Source organism: Pelobates fuscus, chromosome 4 (genome assembly GCF_036172605.1).
Source record: "Pelobates fuscus isolate aPelFus1 chromosome 4, aPelFus1.pri, whole genome shotgun sequence".
Taxonomy (NCBI): Eukaryota; Metazoa; Chordata; class Amphibia; order Anura; family Pelobatidae; genus Pelobates; species Pelobates fuscus.
The window spans coordinates 570,095-594,504 of NC_086320.1; the positions used below are offsets into that span (position 1 = coordinate 570,095).

Consider the following 24,410-nt stretch of genomic DNA (forward strand, 5'->3'; position numbering starts at 1 on the left):
TACAGGGAAATCCCCCATTTACAGCAGAGTAAGGAGTACACTGACACAGGGACAGGGAAATCCCCCATTTACAGCACAGTAAGGAGTATACTGATACAGGGACAGGGAAATCCCCCATTTACAGCACAGTAAGGAGTACACTGACACAGGTAAAGGGAAATCCCCCATTTACAGCACAGTAAGGAGTACACTGACACAGGTCCAGAAACATCTCCCATTTACAGCACAGTAAGGAGTACACTGACACAGGTAGAGGGAAATCCCCCATTTACAGCACAGTAAGGAGTACACTGACACAGGTAGAGGGAAATCCCCCATTTACAGTACAGTAAGGAGTACACTGACACAGGTCCAGGGAAATCCCCCATTTACAGCGCAGTAAGGAGTACACTGACACAGGTACAGGGAAATCCCCCATTTACAGCACAGTAAGGAGTACACTGACACATGTCCAAGGAAATCTCCCATTTACAGCACAGTAAGGAGTACACTGACACAGGTACAGGGAAATCCCCCATTTACAGCACAGTAAGGAGTACACTGACACAGGTCCAGGGAAATCTCCCATTTACAGCACAGTAATGAGTACACTGACACAGGTCCAGGGAAATCTCCCATTTACAGCACAGTAATGAGTACATTGACAAAGATACAGGGAAATCCCCCATTTACAGCACAGTAAGGAGTACACTGACAAAGATACAGGGAAATCCCCCATTTACAGCACAGTAAGGAGTACACTGACACAGGTCCAGGGAAATCTCCCATTTACAGCACAGGAAGGAGTACACTGACACACGTCCAGGGAAATCTCCCATTTACAGCACAGTAATGAGTACACTGACACAGGTCCAGGGAAATCTCCCATTTACAGCACAGTAATGAGTACATTGACACACGTCCAGGGAAATCTCCCATTTACAGCGCAGTAAGGAGTACACTGACACGGGTCCAGGGAAATCTCCCATTTACAGCACAGTAAGGAGTACACTGACACAGGTCCAGGGAAATCTCCCATTTACAGCACAGTAAGGAGCACAGGTACAGGGAAATCCCCCATTTACAGCACAGTAAGGAGTACACTGACACAGGTCCAGGGAAACCCCCCATTTACAGCACAGTAAGGAGTACACTGACACAGGTCCAGGGAAACTCCCCATTTACAGCACAGTAAGGAGTACACTGACACGGGTCCAGGGAAATCTCCCATTTACAGCACAGTAAGGAGTACACTGACACAGGTCCAGGGAAATCTCCCATTTACAGCACAGTAAGGAGTACACTGACACAGGTCCAGGGAAATCCCCCATTTACAGCACAGTAAGGAGTACACTGACACAGGTACAGGGAAATCTCCCATTTACAGCACAGGAAGGAGTACACTGACACAGGTACAGGGAAATCTCCCATTTACAGCGCAGTAAGGAGTACACTAACCCCAGGGCCGGATTAACATAGGGGCTGATGGAGCTGCAGCTCCAGGCCCAGGCCTATGGAATAGGCCCATTGATTTAAATAAAAATAATACTAATTTTTTTTTCAAACTTTTACTCTGCAATACCAGCACCGGCCAGTAGGGGTCACTGTGTGTGGAGAGAGGCAGGGATAGGAATTTACAGCATATACCTGCATTGCTCTATTCACTGATCCGCTGGGGGAGCTGCTACACAGCACAAAGAGTCCAGAGAGCAGCTTCCAGCCTGCAGAGACAGCCTACAGCTCAGAGAAGTGAGGGATGGGGTAAAGGCTGCAGGGAGACATAGAGACACTAAGACACTAGGGGACACTATGAGACATGGGGACACATGGAGACCTCTGGGGATGCTGAGACATTTGGAGACACGGGGACACAGACACACATGGGGACACTGAGGCAAGGATACATACACACACACACACACATAGGGACACTGAAACACTAGGGGACACTGAGACACTAGGGGACATGGGGACACAGACACACATGGGGACACTGAGACATGAGGACACTGAGACACTGGGAGACATGGGGACACAGACACTAGGAACACAATGTCCGCAATTGTCTCAGTGTCCCCATGTCTCCCAGCCAGTGTCCCTGGTGTCTCAGTTTCCCTAGTTTCTGAGTGTTCCCATGTCTCCCAGTGTCCCTAGTGTCTGTATGTCCATGTCCCCCAGTGTCCCTAGTGTCTCAGTGTCCCTAGTCTCCCAGTATCCCTAGTGTCTCAGTGTCTCCATGTCTCCCAGTGTCGGTGTCCCCATGTCTCCCAGTGTCCCCATGTTTCTCAGTGTCCCTGGGAGACATGGGGACACAGAGACATGGGGATACAGAGACATTGTAAAAGCATAGTCTCAGTGTCCCCATGTCTCACAGTGTCACCTTGTGACATGGGGACACTGGGAGACATGGGGACACATACACTAGGGGACACTGGGCGACATGGGGACACTGGGAGCAATCCATCTATACAGCAGAATCAAACTAAGTCGTTTTTTGAGGATTTCACAGAATTTTGTCACTCCTTGTGATTTACATCATGTGATGTCACGTATACATAATTAGTTATGCAAATTAGCAAGGCCTGTATTTTTTTTCCAAGAAAGGATGCACATACTCTTGCTTAAGTATGGAAACTTAAGAGGGATGTAGAGGAACAAAACTTGTGTGGACTAACTGAAATGAAATTAGTTAAGGTAATGCCGACTTTGGTCTCTCTAACACTGTGCCATGTTCCCTTTCTTCTACACTCACTACATCCACCTTTTCTCTGTCTCAGACTGTATACCAGGAGCTTCTTCCTTCTAGTAAGAAGGTTAGGATAGAAGTGGACCAGCGTATACTAGTCCTTAGAAAGCATAGAGATAACGCATCATTAGATGCATTTATGCCAAGCTCAGGAAGCTGTTGGCCAGCATGCATGATTGGCAGGCAGCCTGACATGCATTCATGCTAGACTAGCCTTCCAATTCTTTGGGCAGACACGCCTCCTTTTTGGGCATGTTCGGCCCTTTCGGAAGTTCTGGTTACATGATCCACGTCACTGGCCCGCCCTTTTACACTGCCCATTGACTTACTGCTTCACTTGACACTGCTGTTAGGGAGTATGGATTTACTTGAAAGATGAAAGCATAATTTATAGAGATAGTTTAGCACATTTTAAGAGAATCTTATAAAGCTGCATCCTATGAGTTTCCCTCCGGCAACATCTCCACCAGATACATAATGCTTGAGAGGTATGTCTGTTTTAGTGTTTTTGGTCGATAAGATTCTGTACTTAGGCCCCTCATAATTGTCAGCACCAGGCCCACTGGGCTCTTAATCCGCCCCTGACCTTGCCCAATGCATTTCCAAAGGCTCTGTTCATTTATTTATTTATTTATTATTGCCATTTATATAGCGCCAACAGATTCCGTAGCGCTTTACAATATTATGAGAGGGGGATTTAACTATAAATAGGACAATTACAAATAAACTTACAGGAACATCATGTGAGTTATGTACCTTTTGTACTCCATACAGACAGACCATTAGCCCTAATTCTCTGGAACTGTTTTGGGCATTGGACTATGTGCACGGTGGGTCAAAAATAAGACTTCCAGGAAATTCCTGAACCCCTGACACTGCAATTATTGCTGCCATTTACGCTTTACTTCTCTCAGTATTTACTGTCTGCATGAAAACCGTAACACACATTCCCTCTCTACAGGTCTGACAACACTCATGATAAAACTCAACCTGGTGACGGAAGATGACCACGAACATGACCATGACCACGAAGATGATCATGACCACGAAGATGATCATGATCACGATGTCGATCCTGACCACAACCACGAAGACGATCATGACCATGAACATGACCATGAAGAGGATTGTGCAGATAATACAACCGGAAATCACAATAGTAGTAAATGTACGCAGAGACGCAGCTTGGCTCGATCTGAGGTCATTCATATACATCACTGGAATGAGGTATGACCTCCTCTTTAATGATAAAGTAACCATTTACCTGGGGTGATAAGACATAGAACAATAATAATGATTTGATCTCTGATGAAAACCGAATATAGTGTGGTATATTCTATAGGTGGTGAGGTAAAATAAGAAAAATGCCACTTACAATTTTCTGGAGCTTATGTTGTGCTTTGGATATATGCACCTGGGCGGTATAATCCCCACCTGTGGATATGTCGCTCAACTTGGTTCCTTGTAGATGGTAGGCCAGGGTCAATCATCAGTTAGAGTGCCGAGCGTTCACAGGTATTTTTACCTCCAAATTGCAGTGTCACAGATATTCACCAAACACATAAAATGAGAATAAAACCAGAAAAATAGTGCTCCCTGTTTTGCTTTTATATAAGCAAAATAAAAGGAGGTATACTCACAAAAGGAGAGCAAAAAATAGTTTTTTGCTCAATCCTGTGTAGCGTCGGTGGTTTCCTCCACACCAAGGAGGTAGAAACTCTGCAAAATATCTCTGCAAAAAACAACCAATCAGAAAAAAGTTAGGTACTATAAAACTCCCCTCCCCATGCATCATTTCCTCTTTCAAGCTGTGACAAACAGAACAAAAGGCAGAAAACACAACGGGGGAGAAACAAAGTCCTAGATACAATGAATACAACAATGTCCACCGACCGAGAGGAACCGCCAAACCAGATAGCGTTGATGGACTGTAAACTGAAACGAGAGAAAAAGAGAATCGAACAGGTTGATTAGCCAATGTAATGTACTCTGAATAAACATGTAGGTACCCAATGTAGCAACCAAATTTACCGTAACCTGCATAGATCCCAACCCTACTTATGGAAAACAGACATAAGAACAAGTGACAGGTAGCAGAGACAACAAGCAGAGTTGTATACATACCTGCATAGGCGTGCGCACGGGGTGTGCCGGGTGTGCCTGGGCACACCCTAATCCCGCGGCACGCCTATGTATATTGAGACCGGCAGGGGAGATCTCAGGATCTCCCCTGTCGGCTCATGCAGAGCCGGCGCTATCCGAGCGCCGGCTCTGCTCCCAGCCTCCCTCCTCACTGACCCACATGCAGGGAGGGAGGCAGGAGAGGACCCGGCGGAGCTATTGCCGGCAGCTCTGCCGGGTTCCTCTCGCGAGATATGGTCCCCAGAGGGGCTAGAGTTCACTCTCCACTGGACCACCAGGGATGGAATCAGCAGCAACAAGGATCCCCCCTCCCTACAAAAGGTAAGAAGGGAGGGGGGATAGCAAGTAATGTACCCCCACCTCCACCCCCACAATCACCCACACACATACAGCACACACACACATACAGCACCCACAGACATACACAGCACCCACACACATACAACACCCACAGACATACACAGCACCCACAGACATACACAGCACCCACAGACATACAGCACCCACAGACATACAGCACCCACAGACATACACAGCACCCACAGACATACAGCACCCACAGACATACAGCACCCACAGACATACAGCACCCACAGACATACACAGCACCCACAGACATACAGCACCCACAGACATACAGCACCCACAGACATACACAGCACCCACAGACATACAGCACCCACAGACATACAGCACCCACAGACATACAGCACCCACAGACATACAGCACCCACAGACATACACAGCACCCACAGACATACACAGCACCCACACACATACAGCACCCACACACATACAGCACCCACACACATACAGCACCCACAGACATACACAGAACCAACACACATACAGCACCCACAGACATACACAGCACCAACACACATACAGCACCCACACACAGCACCCTCACACACACACAGCACACTAACAGCACCCTCACACACACAGCACACTAACAGTACCCTCACAAACACAAACAGGACCCTAACAAACACACACACAGCACACTACCAGTACCCTCACACACAGTACATTAACAGCACCCTCACAAGCGCACACACACACACACACACACAAACAGCACCCTCACACACAGTACATTAACAGCACCCTCACAAGCGCGCACACACAAACACCCTCACCCACATAGCACACTACCAGCACCGTCACACACACATCACACTAACAGCACACACACACACACACACACACACAGCAGTGTGTGTATGTATTTGTATGTGTATATATATATATATATATATATATATATATATATATATATGCGGCGTGTGCTTGTGCTTTAGGGTGCACACCCTAATGCAATAGGCTGCGCACGCCTATGCATACCTGATGAACCTAAACTATAAAATTAAACAAGGGAGGGATGAGAATGGGTGGGAAATAGGCATGTGCATGGGGAAAAAATTCGGTTCAGCATTCTGAAATTCTGGACTTTCGCAATTTGGGACTTTGGCACTTCAACACTTCGGAACTTTGGCAACTTCGGAACTTCGACACTTCCGAAATTCGGCAACTTCGGCACTCCAACACTTCGGAATTTCGGAACTTCGGCATTTCAGCACTTCTTTTGCAGCCGCTTAGTAGATAACTCCCTAATTCCCACGGTATTAGGGAGTTATCTACCAAAAGGCTGAACGAGCTAAATTGGTCTTTCAGACAAATTTACTAATACTAAGTAAAAATTACTAATTATTAGTAAATTTTGCCCCTACTCGCGGTATAGCTTTATAAGCCTTCCCCCGCCCTGCAGAGCTCAGTCTGCATGGAGCCCTACATGGGTGAAGATGGATTATTTTTTTTAGCGCTCGTTTTTTTTTTTATTGCGTCGGTTATTATGGATTTTTTATTTGCCCTTTTTTGGGCAAAAAAAACATTTGGACATTAGTTCCCCCACTTATTATAATTTAGGGCCCCCACCCACCACTCAGCTGTGGGGGCCAGGGGGAAGGACATTAGGGACTTAGGGCCGCGAGAGGAAACTGCCACCAGGTGTCGACTCTTGATGTGAAAGGTGGCTCCTCCGATCGTGCCCGGGTCACCAGGTGACGTGGCCTTGCTGGAAAAACTCCAACCTCAAGTAGTGCGTCTAATCCTACCACCAAATCCGTCGTAGACCCGAGTAGTGTCTTTTCATTCCCTCATGACCTACCCGGTGAGTTGTCTCATCCAAGAATAAATGAATTATGCAGGCAAGAGTACGGTCAAAACTAGCCGTCTCCTAAGTGATTCCATTATTCCAAATGGACTGTGTAACCCATGACTGCAGTAGGGAAAGAACTCCTGAAGGACATCCAAACAGGGTCCCAAACTGAACTTGTGTAGTGAACGGTGGTCAACTACTCTGGGGGATTGTGAATCCCGGAAATATACAAAAGGGAGGGAAACATAGATCGGGTTTGAGATTTCCATACAGATATATCCTCGGCTAAGAGTGCTAAGATGTCCGCATCCAATGGTAATTGGGACCTGTATAACAAAGGAGAGTCCTCATGTGCTGTAGTGTGAGAGTGAAATTGTCAGGGTGGCGGTCCGGTGCCCTGAACCCAGACACTGTCCGGGCGGCGGTGCAAGGACCGGGACTCAGTATGCCTGATGATAAGTAGGAGTCACAGTGTGGAGGTGAATTAGCAGGGTCTGGTGCAGGTTAACCGCATGCCCCCTGGTGGATCCCAGGAACTAGGAGCTTGATATGCAGACCTGGATAGGGGGGCTCTGCAGCAGACATGTATCCAGTACAGAAGCAAGGCAAGACTAGAATAGGCACCAAACATGAAAACAAGACAAAACTAGGAGAACCCAGAACCGGAGAAGGATAGGAAGCTAAACCCAGAACATGTACACAAGACATGAGGGAAACATGAACATAACATGGGCATGACTGGACAGGACTGTATATGGACTGGGAATACAAACTAAAACAAGCCAAGATAAAATAGGCAAAACAAGAGGAGAAATAACTAAGCACTACATATGAAAATCACGGGATTTAGTCACATTATATGATCATACATTGCATAAGCCTGCCAACAACGCCCTACAACGGTCCTACACTGCCTAATGTATGCTAAAACAACCAAAGAAGACATATATAGCACGTACCTGCAAGAAAGGGCAGATGCCTTGAGCAGCTGCCTGCAACACTGAAAAAAAAAAGGAATGATGGAAAACAAACGGGTGTGGCAACATAAAACAAACATTTAAATTAATCCAAGAGACTGGGATATCCAGGGACGGAATATAGAAATGAACCCAGAAATCCCAGCATAAAGAAAACCAGACATAGAATAGAAAACCAGAAAAAACAAGAAAAACTAAACAAGAATTGTAACAAGAGTATTGGATACCAGAAGCCAAGGCCAGACATCTCCACAGAACAGAGCAGGATGTGAAAGAAATAATCTGATTACTCGTTTGTATAATCCTGTTCCATGTCCAACCTGTCAAAATCCGTGTAGGAGTTCCTGGTCTGCACGCCACATACAATAAAGGGTATAATACAGTTAAAAACCCTTAGGTCCCTGTACCCATGACTGTTCAGGCATGTATCTCCAAGAATAGGCCCTAGGACAAGGGACCCAGAAATGTGAATTCGAGAACCGAAGTCAAGGCATCCCTATAAGGGAATAGTGAAAGAATTTACTTAGACCATCTGGATACCAGAACCGGAGGTCTATAGTAAGTACTGGAGTAGGAAAAATGGGATTACCAAATCAATTAATGATAGGACCGTAAAGAGTCTTTAGCAAAAATAACAAAAGGTATTCACCTCATCACACTGGACATGTTGCCTGGGAGCAGCTAACTATATTCTCTTAGACTTAGTACTACAGTCCTGCAAGCTGTTTCAATTCCCCCCCCCCCCCCCCGGTTCTTTTCATATAATATGGGTAAGATATACTGAGAGCCTTAGACATTACAAGTAGGTCTCACTACAGTTATCTAGCCCTCATATGTGTGGGTATATTTGCAGTTTTGAACTGTTGATTATTTGCAAGACTACTTTTTAATCCTGTTGGCTCTATTTAGATAATTCCACAGACGCTAGCTGTGGCCTTTAGAGTTTTGCAACTAAGTCTGCTCCCAGCCTTAAGACCAGTGTTTTTAGTCAATACTTTACTTAGCAACTTGGAGCTAAGCTTATCTGCTGTCTGTAGCTATCAGAATTGACCTTCCATGATTAAAGTCTAATATCTGTAGCTATCTGAAGACAAATCTATAAAGTACTCCATTGACCAAGATATTTTGAGGTGAGCCATTGTGGCGAGATTTTTTACCCAATTCGGGTATCTGACCACCTATTTTGTTATTTTTGCTAAAGACTCTTTACGGTCGGTCCTATCATTAATTGATTTGGTAATCCCATTTTTCCTACTCCAGTACTTACTATAGACCTCCGGTTCTGGTATCCAGATGGTCTAAGTAAATTCTTTCACTATTCTCTATTTAGGGGTTAAGCCCCAGGACACCTCTGGAGTGTCCAAACTAGGTGAATCTCTGCCAGTGTTGAGGAGTTCCATCAGTTGGACCCACCAACAAGGGCAGGGATACATTTCTTTATTCATCCCTATAAGGGAATACCTCCTTTTTTAACCTGGAGTCCCGTGAACACATAGCGTTCTCTCATACGGTCAAGACATACAGTCCCTTCAATCACAACAGGTGATTCCATAGAGTAGGTAAACGAAGAACAAGGGTCTAGCTTCAACCGTCCGAAGCAGGTGTTGTCCAGTTTGACAACGTCAGTGGCCATATCCGAGCCTGCTACACCTCCTGAGCAGTACTCCAGCAGTAAGTTGCGTCCCGACTTGTTACATCCATGTAGGAGCCGGGGATAGACAGGGTTCCTCCATAGAGCCCAAGTAGGTTCCCTTGATGGTAGTTGTATAAGTGAGTTAGTGAGAACCCAAACCCAAGCCGATTCCCGTGATTCCCGTTTAGAGTATAGAAGGAGGGTCTTCCCCATCCGAATCATGATCAACAAATATGTTCTCAGAGGAGTAGAGACAGTCCCGTCTCCTTATCCCAAGATTGTTAATAACCAGGGAACCCAAGTTGACTAAGGATACTGTTTTTTCCATGCGATCCATGCGTACGGTGTACCTGTAGACCTAAACAGAGTGTGATGCTTGCTTGATAAAGGCGTACCGTCTCCTGGAGTACATCCAAAAGGAATGGTATAGGAGCACCAACAAAATGGGCCATTCCTGGGGCTGAACCCAAGATGGTCAGTTCAAACAGTCCCTATACTGTCCCATAAAGTCTCCGGGGTGTGTGTAAATAAGCAGGGAATCTCCCGCAGTAATTCCTCTGTGAGTATATCTTGTGTGAGATACAGTAGATCCATTATAGGAGGGGAAATAGAGGAATCCAGTCTAAACCCGTATACCCTGCCCGATCAGGCAGCCTTCTAAAACGAAATCCGAAGCACGGTCGTTAGATCTAATGAAGGGTTCTCTCCCCTTGCCCAGTGTTCTGGAGCATCGTTTCCCTTGCATACCGGTGAGATACTCTACCCCTGTACCCGAGCTGAAGCATCAGCAGCAAACTCGGTATGTGGTAAGCACCTCCATAGTGAATTGACTGCAGGAGGTACGCCCCTCTATGCAGTCCTCGTTGTCCTGTACTGGTACAAGCCTGTGTGATGAACAAACGGATGGTACCGTAGTGCGTTGAGTGTATGAGAGAGCCGCACTCTCTAATAATGTAACCGCACCCGTGTCAGCGTCTAGCTGATAGCATGAGCGGGCTGCACCCGTTAATTACCAAAAATTAGAGTCTACCTCTGTCACACTCAAAACCTGCCCTCTGAATCCATCTCAGCATCGGGCTGCGGTTGAGGGAGGGCCATGCCTTCTAATAATGGATCAGTGTCCAGTTCAATATATGAGAGGGGTTCACTCTCTACTCGTGCAAATAAAAGGAATCAGTCTCCGGTCGAGGCGATGGAGGGCTGCACCCTCTCATAATCCAAACTAGAGTACATATCAGACTCAGGGTGACCAACTGCGGTGGTTCATCATTTAATAATATCCGCATAGGACTGAGATCCTGAGAAGGGTCCCCCTCTGACCACGAGACCTCTCTCTGAATCACTCACCTGATGTGTGATGTTTTGTACAAATCAGCCAATAATTCCTGTATAACGAAGTACTCGCTTTATTAATACATATATGACAGGATCTTCATATTGCAGCCTTGTTGCACAGGGTTTCTGCAGCCGCCATTTAAAATCCCTGGAACATTCCACCAACTGCCAACAGGAACAGGAAGTAAAGAACCAAAAGTAAGGAAGTGCATCATTCACAGCCAACAACAGCCCAACCGCCCATACATCACAATACACAAACTCATACACAGCCCATACATCACATCTCCTTCCTTTGTCAAAAAAAAAAAAAAAAAAAAAATAGTAAAACGTCAACAATAATAAATTAACAATTTAAAAATGTTTTCTTAATCTGCATCATTTTGTCCATCATCTTCCAGATCTACAATTTTTGTTTCAGGATAGCTTATTCTACTCCTACTAGGATATCATTTCCGCCTTCTCTCTGTGGAGTTTCTCCGACTATAGTCCATTAATGGATCTTGTGGTTGCCAGCGGTTTGTGGCCCTTCTCTCTCTTGTTGAATGGCCAGTATTTTTGTGACCACAGCCTTCATGGTTACTTGTACTGTGGCTTGGCAGTTCTTGTTCCTGAGTTTCGTGGGGTATCTCCTCCAAATCATCCCCTATTACATCATGAGCCTCTGTACCAGGTGTATTGCAGACTTCAGAAACATCATCATGCCAAACTCCATGCCAGATATCAGTGTTTGGTTGCATGAGTGGCCCTACCCACTTTGATAGGTTGTCTGTTATACGTGGTCGAAGTTGATTTGTATGTCTCCGTGTGATGTTACCATCAGAGGTTTAAACTTTATAGTGTGCCAGGCCCAGAATCACTGCTTCTTTCCAACAATTCTCCTGATGATATACACGCATCCAAACAGAATCCCCTGTCTGGTAACAATGGCCTGCTCTTCTGACTTGCATTTTCGATTGTTGCTGGATGACCCTTTGTTGAATCTCTGCTTTTAACAGATCCAACTTTGTCCTGAGTTCTCTGCCTAACATAAGGCATGCTGGAGGTTGTCCAGTGGTTGGATGAGGTGTATTTCAAAACTGTAGAAGGAACTCAGACAAATGTTGTTCAGGTCTCTTTCCTTCGGCTTTCAGACTTCTCAGAAAACCCTTTAACGTTTGAACAAAACGTTCTGCTTCACCATTAGTAGCAGGATAATACGGTGCTGTTCGATGATGCCAAATAAGTTTTTCCTTGAGAAAAGCCTGAAATTGTCCAGAAACAAACTGCGGTCCATTGTCTAAACATAAGCACTCTGGACAATCCAAATGTTGCAAATAGGTTCTGTAATGTTTTAACAGTAGCTTCTGCAGTCGTCTGCGACACAAATAGAACTTCTGGCCGTTTAGAATGTGCCCCTACCACAATCAGATACATTTTATTTTCCACTGGTCCAGCAAAGTCTATGTGAATTCTCTGCCATGGTGATAGAGGCCAGGTCCAAGGTTGTACTGCACCATGTGGCAAGTCACGCTGTGCTTGTGCACAAACAGTGCAACTTGAAACATAATTGGCAATATCCTCATCAATGGTTGTTCACCATACATGACCTCTAGCATTTTGCTTCTTGCGGACTATGCCAGGATGACCTGCATGTAACATTTCAAGAACCTGTTGTTGTAACACAAAAGGGATTACAACCATTTCTCCCCAGATTAAGCAGCTATCTCAAATTCATAACTCCTGAGCCCTTGTTTGGAATGACTTGAGATGTATTGGCGTCTTTAGTGGCCAACCCTTTTGTACAAAAACAAGTATTTCACTCAGCACAGAGTCATTAGCTGTCTCCTGTGCAATTTCTCTGGCTGTTTTCACCTCACTAAAATATATTGTAGATCTTTCTGTGGTAGTTAATTGTGAATCCATTTTCAATGGAAGTCTAGAGAATGCATCTGCATTAGAATGCACAGCTTTTGGACGATATTGTATCTGACACTGATAAGCCCCCAGAGTTAAGGCATACCTCTGAAGTCTTGCTGCTGTTGTGATTGTAATACCTTTCTGTGGGTTAAACATTGTCAATAAGGGGGCGTGACCTGACGGTGAATGGAGTAAGTCGCACCTTACTGGAGCTCCGCGACCTCGACCCACAAAGCCCCAAATAATAGCAGTCCCGTGCTCGCAAGATGGGGAAAACCCGACGCCAGGGGACCCCAGGGCCCTCGGGCTCCAGCCCCTCGAGAAAACAAGCCGGCCCGATGGATGATTTCCTCTCTACCCCGGACGGCTTCCGAGCCACAAGGCATGTCGACAAGATGGCGGCGGCATCCCAGGCGCAGAGAGAGGCGCGAACTCCGAGCCCAGCTCTGCAAGAGGGGAATCCCTCACACAAATCACAGCAGAGCTGGCAGCCATCTCGGCCAACATGTTCACCAAGCGAGACAAGACCGCCATGGTGGCGGAACTGAGAGCAGCGATCCGCGAGGAGATAATGGAGGTGCGCAGAGATCTCACAGCCCTCGAGGTACGAGTCACAGAGCTGGAGAGCGAAAACCTACAGGCCATCCAACACTCCCAGGCTGCTGACCATGCCACTGCTAGACAAGGCTTGGTGCTCCTGGAGCTCAGTAGGCAGGTGGAGGACCTGGACAACAGGGGAAGGCGAAACAATATTAGAATCAGGGGCATGCCAGAAGCGGATGCTGAAGACCTCAACACAGCCCTTACACAACTCTTCACATCTTGGGCGAAGAGACGCCAGACGCATTCCACATTGAACGCGCCCACAGGGCCCTACGCCCCCTAGGAGAGACGGCCTCCCCAGAGACGTGGTCTGTTGCCTTCTCTCTTTTCAGCTCAAAGAAGCCATTATGAGAGCAGCTCGCACCCAGACAGTCACCTTTCAAGACACTCCAATCTCACTATATCAAGACCTATCCTCCCTCACCCTCGATGCCCGGAGAGCTCTGCGACCGCTGACACGCATCCTCCAGGAGAAGCGCATCCCGTATAAGTGGGGCTTTCCATTCAGCCTCCAGGCAAAAAAGGGAAACACGTGGAGCTCCTTGAGATGGTCCAACGACCTACCCAGCTTTCTGAGAGCCCTAGACCTGCCGCCAATCACCGTCCGTAACTGGATCTTGGACCAGCCGCCACCACGTCCGACACACCCTGAGGTCCCCGAGCCTCTCCGCACCCAGCCACGCAGGGACGCGCAACCCACGCGCTGGGGTGGCCCGGGTGGTTCGGAGGAATAATTGCACCACCCCGGACCCGAGCCCAGAGACAGCAGTCCATCCCGAGCAGACGCCGACACCAGGGGACCCATCCAGGCGACGACAACGAAAAGCTAAGTAACTGAGCTCACACCCACACGGGAACCCCCAACACACACTCTGGGCGGGTACCGGGACACACGGCCTACACGGCCTCACAAAGCCCCCGAGACTACATGGACATTCTCGGCTACATTATGCGGTTTTCTATCTCGATACAATGGCCAGGGTTCCCTGAGAAACTGCGTTCCCCTGAGCCCTAAACGGGACCACCCAGTTGTGCCTACTGTTCCTATTCAGCCGTGGTCCATAGATGTTGCCTCTCTCCGGCAACACCCTACCCTTACTATCCCTTCCTGCTCTGCGGGGGCTGCCATGAACTACCCTTAGGCACGCAAATCCCTGCGGGACGTTCTTTTGTTTAAATAGCAGCAGACGGCTCATGTACGATGCATAGGGATGGGGACCTGGGGGTCATACCGACCGGCCTCTGACTAGTTACAAGGGATCTGTCTTAATGTATTACTGTATTAATGTCTTAATGTATTACCGTCTTACTCTGCTCCCGCATGATGGTGGCACCAACTGCCACATTAAATACCACAGGCCACACGGCCCACCCCTGACCGTCAGGCGGTGCCAATTGGCGTTTACCTCTTGGATCCGCCTGACCATAACCCCGGCCACAGCCCCGGGGCCGCACCGCCTCGCTCCGTTGGAGCTATACGCTATCAAACTCGGTTACACATGCAGAGGCACCACTCTGATGCTATCACAGGAGGGCTTGGCAGCGGTCCTGTGGCTTCCCACCCGGTGTTCCCATGAGCTACCATATGTTGCCAAAAGTTTAATGTTGTTATCGTTTTATATAGTTTTATATGTTATCAGTTGACTTCTGCCTAGGTGCTAGCGCAAACTGAGCTGCCATGCTAGGCTTTACGCCGGGCGGCGGGCCCGGGGTCACCTCTTCTTCCAAGACGATGCACCATACTGACACAGCCAGGCCCCTCCCACCTGACTCCCCCCCTACTGCGGAAGCATACTGAGCACAGCGTGGCCCTTCCGCCCACCAAAGCTGATGTTCCTAGCTGACTCACTTTAGTCCCGATGCCACACGTGTTACATCATAAATTGTAGCCCACCACCAAACGCTCCCGTGGACATACAACCACCTGCCTCCACACCAGGCAGGCCTCCATGCCGCCTCCCCCACCTTAGTATGCACAGACGCGCCCAGGTCAGATTCTACCCTACATGGTGACCCGAGGCTACCCACCGGCCTAACTTTCATGACCTGAAATGGACCCAGACCCAAGCCTTCAATGTACACCGCCAACGCGATGCTACTGACTCTGCCCAACCACGACGCAAATACGACACCTTAATCGATAATGGGTCCCCCCCAAAGGAACAGACAACCCACTAGCAACTCGCACACCCCTATCCCGAGAGCCGGAACACCGATATGGGACAATTGATCCGCCAACACACCCGCATTGATCCCCCGCGACAAAGCTCCCCAATTTCCCATCTTGCAGCAGACGCAATAGATGCCCCTCGATGTGGGTCGAGGGAGGGCGGACACCGACCGCCACAGACGGACTTCACCTACCGAAATTCCTCACCCCCAGCAACTGACCCACCTGTAAATTAGCAAAAAAGACGATCCTGCATGAATTGGCATTTATCCAAATTCACTTTCAATCCATATTCCATAAGTCTTTGCAAAACTGCCTCTACATTCTGTTTATGTTCCTCCTCTGATTTACCCGTCACCAGCATGTAATCTAACAGACACTGTGTCCCAGGAATTCGAGCTGACAGCTTGTCCATTGTTCGCTGTCAGACAGCTGGTGCAGGTGAAATGCCAAAAACCATACGGTTATACCTGAATAGCCCCCGATGGGTATTAATCATAAGTAGTGGTCGAGAATCTGGATGTACAGATAACTGTAGGTATGTATTTTTCAAGTCAATTTTGGTGAATTGCTGGCCACCTGCCAATGATGCAAAAATATAATCTACCATAGGAAGGGGATACTTATCTATTTTAAGCTTTGTGTTAAGAGCCATGCGGAAATCCCCACAAATCCGTATCTCCCCATTTCGTTATCGCACATGGACAACCCGGCAGATGATATTCAGCTCCTCTAATCTCCTCAATTCTGCCTCCACTCCAGCCCTTAGAGCAAAAGGCACACTTCTTGCTTTAAAACATGTCGGTGTTTCTCCTTCCTTTAATTCTAAGGAAACTTGTTGTCCCTTTACAGTCCCTAATTGGCCATCAAACACTGGTGCATACTTTTCCTGTAATTCCCTAATCCAGTTAAGTCTGGTCTGATTTTCATTCAACACGTGACATGGATACTTATGCACTTGAGGCATTCCGAGAGCCCTTATCCACTCCCTACCAAAAAAGTGGAGGTCCTCCATTCTCTAAGATATAGAGAGGTAGTTTCTTCTTACACTTGTTGAATGTAACTGTTACTGTCACACAACCCACTGGTATTAACAGCTCTTTAGAATATGTCTGCAGTCTCGCTGTTGTCTGAATCATTGGCCTATGTATTTTACTGTGATGTTTTGTACAAATCAGCCAATAATTCCTGTATAAGAAGTACTCACTTTATTAATACATATATAACAGGATCTTCATATTGCAGCCTTGTTACACAGGGTTTCAAATCCCTGGAACATTCCACCAACTGCCAACAGGAACAGGAAGTAAAGAACCAAAAGAAAGGTGCATCATTCACAGCCAACAACAGCCCAACTGCCCAATGCCCATACATCACAATACATACACTCATACACTCACACACTCATACACAGCCCAACCGCCCATACATCACAAGAGGTGGAATCAGCTGGTAATGAACCAGACCGATGTTAGATGGGATAGTATACAACCTCGGGACGTGTCCATCTTTAAATAACAGAAGGGCTGATGAGAGAATGCAACCGCAGGAAGCAATGATGGAGTCTACCAACGGACTGCCCGGATTCCATGAACGCATGCGGGATCCACGGTGACCATCGGTAGCCTGAGGAACGCTGGAGATGTTCTCTGCGATCCACGAGAGCCCGGGGGGTCGGAGGAGGTCAAGTCAGGCCTCTCGACGACCCGAGCGAAAGGAAAATAGGGAGGCACGAAATCAAAGAAAACAAATAATGTAGCAAAAAGGTAAATACGTACCTCAGAGAAGTGTCATTGCCGGGTTGGTGTAACCGTGGTTGCGTGCCCGGGATCTTCATAAAAGTTTTGCCCCTAGGGCATGAGGTTTAGTGCCTTCACCCCTCCAATCATACCTAGGTGCCCATATATTGGTGTCCTTTCGGATAACGTGGTAGCCGTGCTTGCCTGGACACCCACCTATCTCCATGTCAATAGTGGGTACTGGGCTTCCCTCAGTGATATTCTCCCAGGCCTGTGGCCAAGAGGGGATTCGGGCACAGATAGATCAGGTCAATGAAGGGCACAGATAGAACAGGCCAGTCAGAAAGGCACAGACATGGCAGGCCAATGATATGGGCACAGACATAGCAGGCCAATCCATGGGGTGCAGACATAGCTGGCCAATCAATGGGCACAGACATAGCTGGCTAATCAATAGGGCACAGACATAGCAGGCCAATCCATAGGGCACAGACACAGCAGGCCAATCAATGGGGCATATACATAGCAGACCAGTCAAAGGGGCACAGACATAGCAGGCCAATCAAAGGGGCACAGACATCGCAGGCCAATCCTGGGTAGCATCTAGGGTAGCATTCCCTAAATATCTGTAATTCTTCAGGGTACTCTGTGACATAGGACCCGCAGATGCCAACCACTTAGACAGCGTAATGCTGTGTGAATAAACCTTAACTGTGACTAGCAGTCCCTAAATGCCCAGCAGGCAAAATAGTGTTATTCCAGCTGTATTGGGTATAGTCTGAAAATGTTCCAGTGAATATAGTGTCCTATAAATCATAATATACTGAGTGATTAGGTTATGCACATGAACATGCAGACCTGTTTGAGATTTCTTCTTCAATATTATGCATCATCAGCATACCACCTGAAGGGTATTGTACCCATGGTATATTTCAGGAGTAGGGTTAAACAATTGCCAACTCAATGCGACCCCTTATTAAGTTTGGAAGGGACCACCTTCCAACTCTACTAGTCACAGAACCTGATAAATAGAATTAGTGTCAGCATAGGCTGGTCTCCCATACCAGTTAGAGCCAGCGCTAGGTCTGCTTAGCTTAATACACTTGCCATAGACAGTGCATATCACACTAGAATAGTCTCATCGCTGACCCAGAGATGGACCAGGAATATATATAGTGAAGCACAGGGATAGGAACATAAGATCGCTAGATGAATAGTGCTAAATAAATTCTTTCCCACATTTCCTATGTTCATTACCAAAACCAGCTGGTATAGAAGTACAAAAGTGTGCTTACCCCTGATCTAAATGGCGAACTGGCTCTGCATGCTTAGTGACAGCCAGAATCCCAGCGGGAGAAAACAACCTTCTCGGTCCGACCGCCGTGGGTGGAGGAGGGGCCGCGAGCAGGCGCACCCTCCTCTTGCTGGTCGGGTGCACGTGGTTCTTGAAGGAGCCGGCCACGGCTAGGCAGCCACGTGCGCGAGCGGGTCCGGCCGCTAGGTACTCGCGTCCAACCGTGAGAAACCCCGGCGCCGGCAGACTCACACCAGAGCTCATAGAAACATAGAAACATAGAAACATAGAATGTGACGGCAGATAAGAACCATTCGGCCCATCTAGTCTGCCCAGTTTTCTAAATACTTTCATTAGTCCCTGGCCTTATCTTATAGTTAGGATAGCCTTATGCCTATCCCACGCATGCTTAAACTCCTTTACTGTGTTAACCTCTACCACTTCAGCTGGAAGGCTATTCCATGCATCCACTACCCTATCAGTAAAGTAATACTTCCTGATATTATTTTTAAACCTTTGCCCCTCTAATTTAAGACACTGTTCTCTTGTTGTGGTAGTTTTTCTTCTTTTAAATATAGTCTCCTCCTTTACTGTGTTGATTCCCTTTATGTATTTAAATGTTTCTATCATATCCCCACTGTCTTGTAATGTGTTGATTGGTTGTTCTTCAAAACCCTGTGGGCAGTACTATGTTTGTAGAATGTGAATAAAAGAGGCTGTATGTGCCAGTACAGTCAGTTCTTCTTCACCCTTCAAAACGTAGCTGTGTCTCGTTGTTGAAAGGGAATTTGCAGCTTAATCACTAGCTCTTTTCAGAGCTCTTCCTCTCTATTGCTCCAGGGATCCAGCGGATGGGACTTCACCTCTCCCCTACAACCCAGCATCTTGCCCGGAGGAAGGACGTCGCCAACGGCAGATACCCCTCACTACCCTAGGTAGCCGTTACAGCGACCAATCAGAGAAGGAGTGCTTGTTCAAACTGGGTTTTATTGATCCTGTGTTCAATAAAGTGACAGAGTCCAGTGGTTAAACCTCCAGAACTGTGTGTCGTCCTGTTATTAGAGGGAAAGAAGATTTAACCCCTGTGTCTGCTGTTTCAGCTTGCAGTGGATGCAACGGGGAAAGGTCTTTGTAAGGACTAGGAGCTTCCAGGGCTGAATGTCATCTCTGCCTGGGAGCGCATAGAGCTAAGTCCCCTAACCATGCAAGAGTTCCTGGTCGGCTGAAGGAAGGGAACTAAGGGGAGGTAACTGGTCGGTTAACCGGGAAGCAGACGTCTCGTTACATTGGAGATTTTAATTACCCGGACATAAATTGGGATAGCTTGACTAGTACTTCAGCAAGTGAAATCAGGTTTTTGAATGTGTTAAATGACACCTTCATGTCACAACTGGTACAAGCACCAACTAGAAAGGATGCTTGTCTGTATCTCGTTATAACAAACAATGGTAATCTTTTGATCAGTATTCAAGTAGGGTAGTATGACGAAAGCCACTTCGCCACTGGTTTTTGGAGAGGACTACTTGCCAGCCTTTTACCCTGTGACTATGGCCCCTTTAATTTATTATCAAAGGCATGGTGTTCATTTTTTCAGTGCCCACACCAGAGCTAGGCACTCCTTCTCAATATCCGCGTAACTGACCCCTCAGGGTAATAACTTCCAACTCCGGTAGGCCACTGGATGCTCTCCCCCATCCTCGCTGACTTGACTTAAAAATGGCCCCAGTCCAAACATGAAAGCATCTATAAAGACTATAAAATGTTTTGTTAGGATCTGGGGCAGGGGCATTGACAAGAGCTTGTTTTAAGGCTTAGAACGCTGTCTGACATTCTGGGGACCACAGGACCTGCCTGTGACGGACCGCCTGGCACCCCGACCGGGTACCTCTGTCAATCACTGCTTCCTAATACTTGCGAGCACCATAAGCACTGCACCATAACCACCATAGATCCCACAAACTGTAACAGCTTGGTTGGGGTCTCGCTGTCCTCCACCCACCCTGGACCCAAGACCAGGATCCAACTTCCAGTGAGTAGACCTCTCCTAGTCCAGAGAGTGAAGCAGGTTGCAAGTGTTGTGATCCAAGGGAGTATAGCGATTATAGCAATCCCCAGAGTGAATATAGCTCTCCAATCCCCCAAACATGAGCCTAGACTTCATGAAGGGAAAAAATAATCTGTTTAATGGCAGCAACAACTGGCCTTATATGCAGGTCCCCAGGCAAGGGGCACTCTCCCCTGGACCTGAGAGTAGACTACAGTAAAAACATATATACAATTACATTGGCTCTCAGGTCCAGGTCAATCCCTCCCCTATGCCTTGGAGATATTTGAGTTAAGCACTGTATTAAACTCAATTATCTCCAGGCACAAAAAACACACATTTGAACAAAACACCAAAAATACATCAAAACCCCCACAAAGTTACATCCCCCGATAGCCCTGATTTGGGTGACCAACATATCCAAAAATCACCCAGATCAGTTCAGGGGTTCAGGAATTTCCTGGAAGTCATAATTTGACTGCCCTCCCGCATGGTCCCAGGCCCAAAACAGTTCCAGAAAATCAGGGCTTGCGGTCGGTCTAGTTCAGTAGTAAAAAATAAACAAACTATCCTGGAGCTTGATCCTCTTGTTCTTGGGAATGTTTCCACTGAACAGTGCCTTTCTAAGTGTTGTAGAACCAAATGCAGGCGATGTTGGAAGTACAGCGGTGTTCGGGAGTCTCTGAGTCCGTTTTCAGTTCCTTGAGATTCATGCCCAAACACCGCTGCCTGCGTTCACAGGGAACAAGATGGCCGCCACCTCATGGTCATCCATAGGAATTGCAGCCACCCAGACGAACACTTAGGACACTGAGGTGGAAATTGCTACAAAGTAGCAATTAGGCTTAACAAGCTCCAGGGTGGTCTCCAGTTCGTGCGGCTGTTCGGTTCCCGAAACCAAATATAAAATCCCACGAACCAAGTCTGTTCACATAGTTTTTTTTGTTTTTTTATTGGTAAGAGGCTGGCCAGCAGGCTCCTCCAAGAACACGTGACAAGGCTTAGTTTGTCACACTGCCTAAGTAAGTTTCTTTTCTTTTTGATCAAGTCAGTCAGGGGCTTGGCTATAGCACTATATTCTGGGACAAAACATCTATAATAGCAGGCTGTCCACAGGAAAGCCATTACTTGTGCCTTGGTACGGGGAGTTGCTTTTCATATCCTACACGGTGGCACAGATACTGTACCTCCGCCATCCAAATGTAACACCTGTCTGGTTTCAAGGTTAGTCCGGCCTCCCTGATTATATCTAGTACGGTGCCTACATGCTCTAAGTGAGCCTCTCAGGTGTCACTGTAAATGGCTGTCATCCAGGTATGCGCAAACATAATCCTGGGGAACAGGCGATCTACTATCCTTTGGAGGGTGGCTGGGGCATTCTTAATCCCGAATGGCATAACCGTGAACTGGTATAAGCTGAACAGGGTGACGAAGGCCAATAGTTCTTCTAGGGGAATCTGCCAATACCCTTTGCACAGGTCAGTGGTAGTCAGATAGCGTCCCCTAGCAATACGAACTACCAGTTAATCTACCCTAGGTATAGGGTAGGCGTCGGTGACTGTCTTATCATTCAGTCGCCTGTAATCCACACAAACTGGTCGTGCTGTCCCGTTTTGGGACTAATAGTACCAGAGGCTCTCAGAGGGTTTGCTGACCCCTAAGCAAACACAAACATTGTGGATTTCCTTCCGCATTCCTTCCTGGACTGCCTCGGGGGTGCGATATGGGGGCTGACATAATGGGGTGTGGCCTGGGGTGTATACTGTATGTGTAGCTAGGGTTGTGTATCCAGGTTCCATCAGGTGGATGGCTTGAGCCCGTTCATGGCTCTAGAGCCCCTGCTCCAGCGTCACCTCCTAATAGGTCAGGTAGGGCTAGGGCTTCGAGGTCTTCTGATGCTGGGGCGCACACTGCAGCTACTTCTTCCCCTCTGCCCTTGTCTATTGACGCCGAAAAAGCGTTTGACAGGGTCAGCTGGGGTTTCCTAAAACAAACTATGCATAAAATGGGTTTTGAAGGTTGGTTTACGGGGGCAGTGGAGGCCCTGTACTCAGTGCCGTCTGCCAGGATTGTAGGTAGGGACTTAAGATCAGAATGGTTTACAATTCTCAACGGCACGAGACAGGGCTGTCCACTCTCTCCGCTGTTATACGTCATTTCTGTGGAACCCCTGGCATGCAGGATTAGACAAAACACAGGCATAATAGGAATTAAAATTCCCGATGAACAACTCAAAATCTGTCTCTACGCAGATGACGTAATACTGACCATTACAGACCCAGAAAACTCGTTACCTCAGTTGTTATATGAGATAACGCAATACGGAGAGGTCTCTAATTTCAAAATGAATATTAATAAAACCTCAGCTCTAACCACAAACATAAATAAAATACAGCTACAAAGATTAAGACAAAACTATCAGTTTAACTGGTCAATTACAAAGTTACCATATTTAGGTATTATGTTAACATCAGACGTTGACAGTTTAATGGAAATTAACTTTATGAATCAATTAAAAGAAATGAATAGACTCTTGAGGGAATGGAGGCGCTATGAAATCTCATGGTGGGGCCGGATAAACACGATTAGAGCCTATATAGTCCCAAAATGGATTTACTTGTTCCGTATGATACCTCTCAAGATCTCAATTCATTGGCTAAATATAATACAAAAATGTTTCACAGACTTCATTTGGAGGGGCAAGAAACCCAGAATTAATTCACTAACACTAGCGAACAAAACTCATCGGGGAGGCCTGGGGTACCCATTAATAATTAATATCTATCATGCAATTATGACAACACATGCCCTAAACTTACAAGCTATAGATTGCAAAGAACAAGCATGGTATAAAATAGAACTATATAGAGAAAAGGTTACAAATTTAGAAACATTACTCTGGGCCAATATAAACAAAAGGGTATGCTTACCAGAAATCAAAAGTAAAATTATCTCACAAACAATAAATGAATGGTATATAATAAAAAAAAAATTGGGAATAGCGGATCAAATCCCAGACACTATACCCATAAAAATGGTAGAAAATATTATGGAGGATATAAATATGGAAAATTGGTATAAAAATTTCGACACATGTATTAATGATTTATATAGAAATGATCAGATAGAAGATTACCCGACCATAAAAACAAGACTAGACCTACCATCTAGGGAAATTTTCAGCTACCTACGCATCAAAAGCTTCCTAAAGAAGCATCTGATAAAATATAATGGGGATACAGGAAAGTTAACTAGAAAGATCTTAACTAAAGACACCACGAATAAAAAATACTCCACAATAATAGAGCTACTTAATCTCATAAATCAACCAAATATTCCGGTGATCTTTAAAAAATGGGAAAGAGAATTGGATAGCAAAATCGACTTTATCTCATGGTGCCAAGCTTTCCAAAAAATAAAAAAAAACCTCCATTCCCTAAACATATTGGAAAACTTTATAAAAGTAAGCTATAGATGGTACATGGTCCCAAAGAGATTAAATAAAATCTGCCATACTAACCCTCCAAATTGTTGGAGATGTTTTAATTTAGACGGCTCTATGCTACATATATGGTGGAGCTGCCCAAGAATTCAACCAATATGGGAGCTTATATATAATATAATAACACAGATAAGTAATATACAGTTAAACTTTACACCAGAAACCGCCTTACTACATATTTATAAT

At 46.4% G+C, this 24,410-nt stretch overlaps 1 protein-coding gene across 1 annotated transcript in view; it reads left to right on the forward strand.

Annotated features, from left to right (window-relative positions):
- SLC39A4 (solute carrier family 39 member 4) overlaps positions 1 to 24,410 on the forward strand; it is a 176,198-nt gene that overhangs the window by 60,970 nt on the left and 90,818 nt on the right. Inside the window, exon 4 of the mRNA XM_063450893.1 lies at positions 3,687 to 3,952. Coding sequence (XP_063306963.1) covers positions 3,687 to 3,952 — 266 coding nt within the window. The remainder of the gene's footprint in view (positions 1 to 3,686; positions 3,953 to 24,410) is intronic.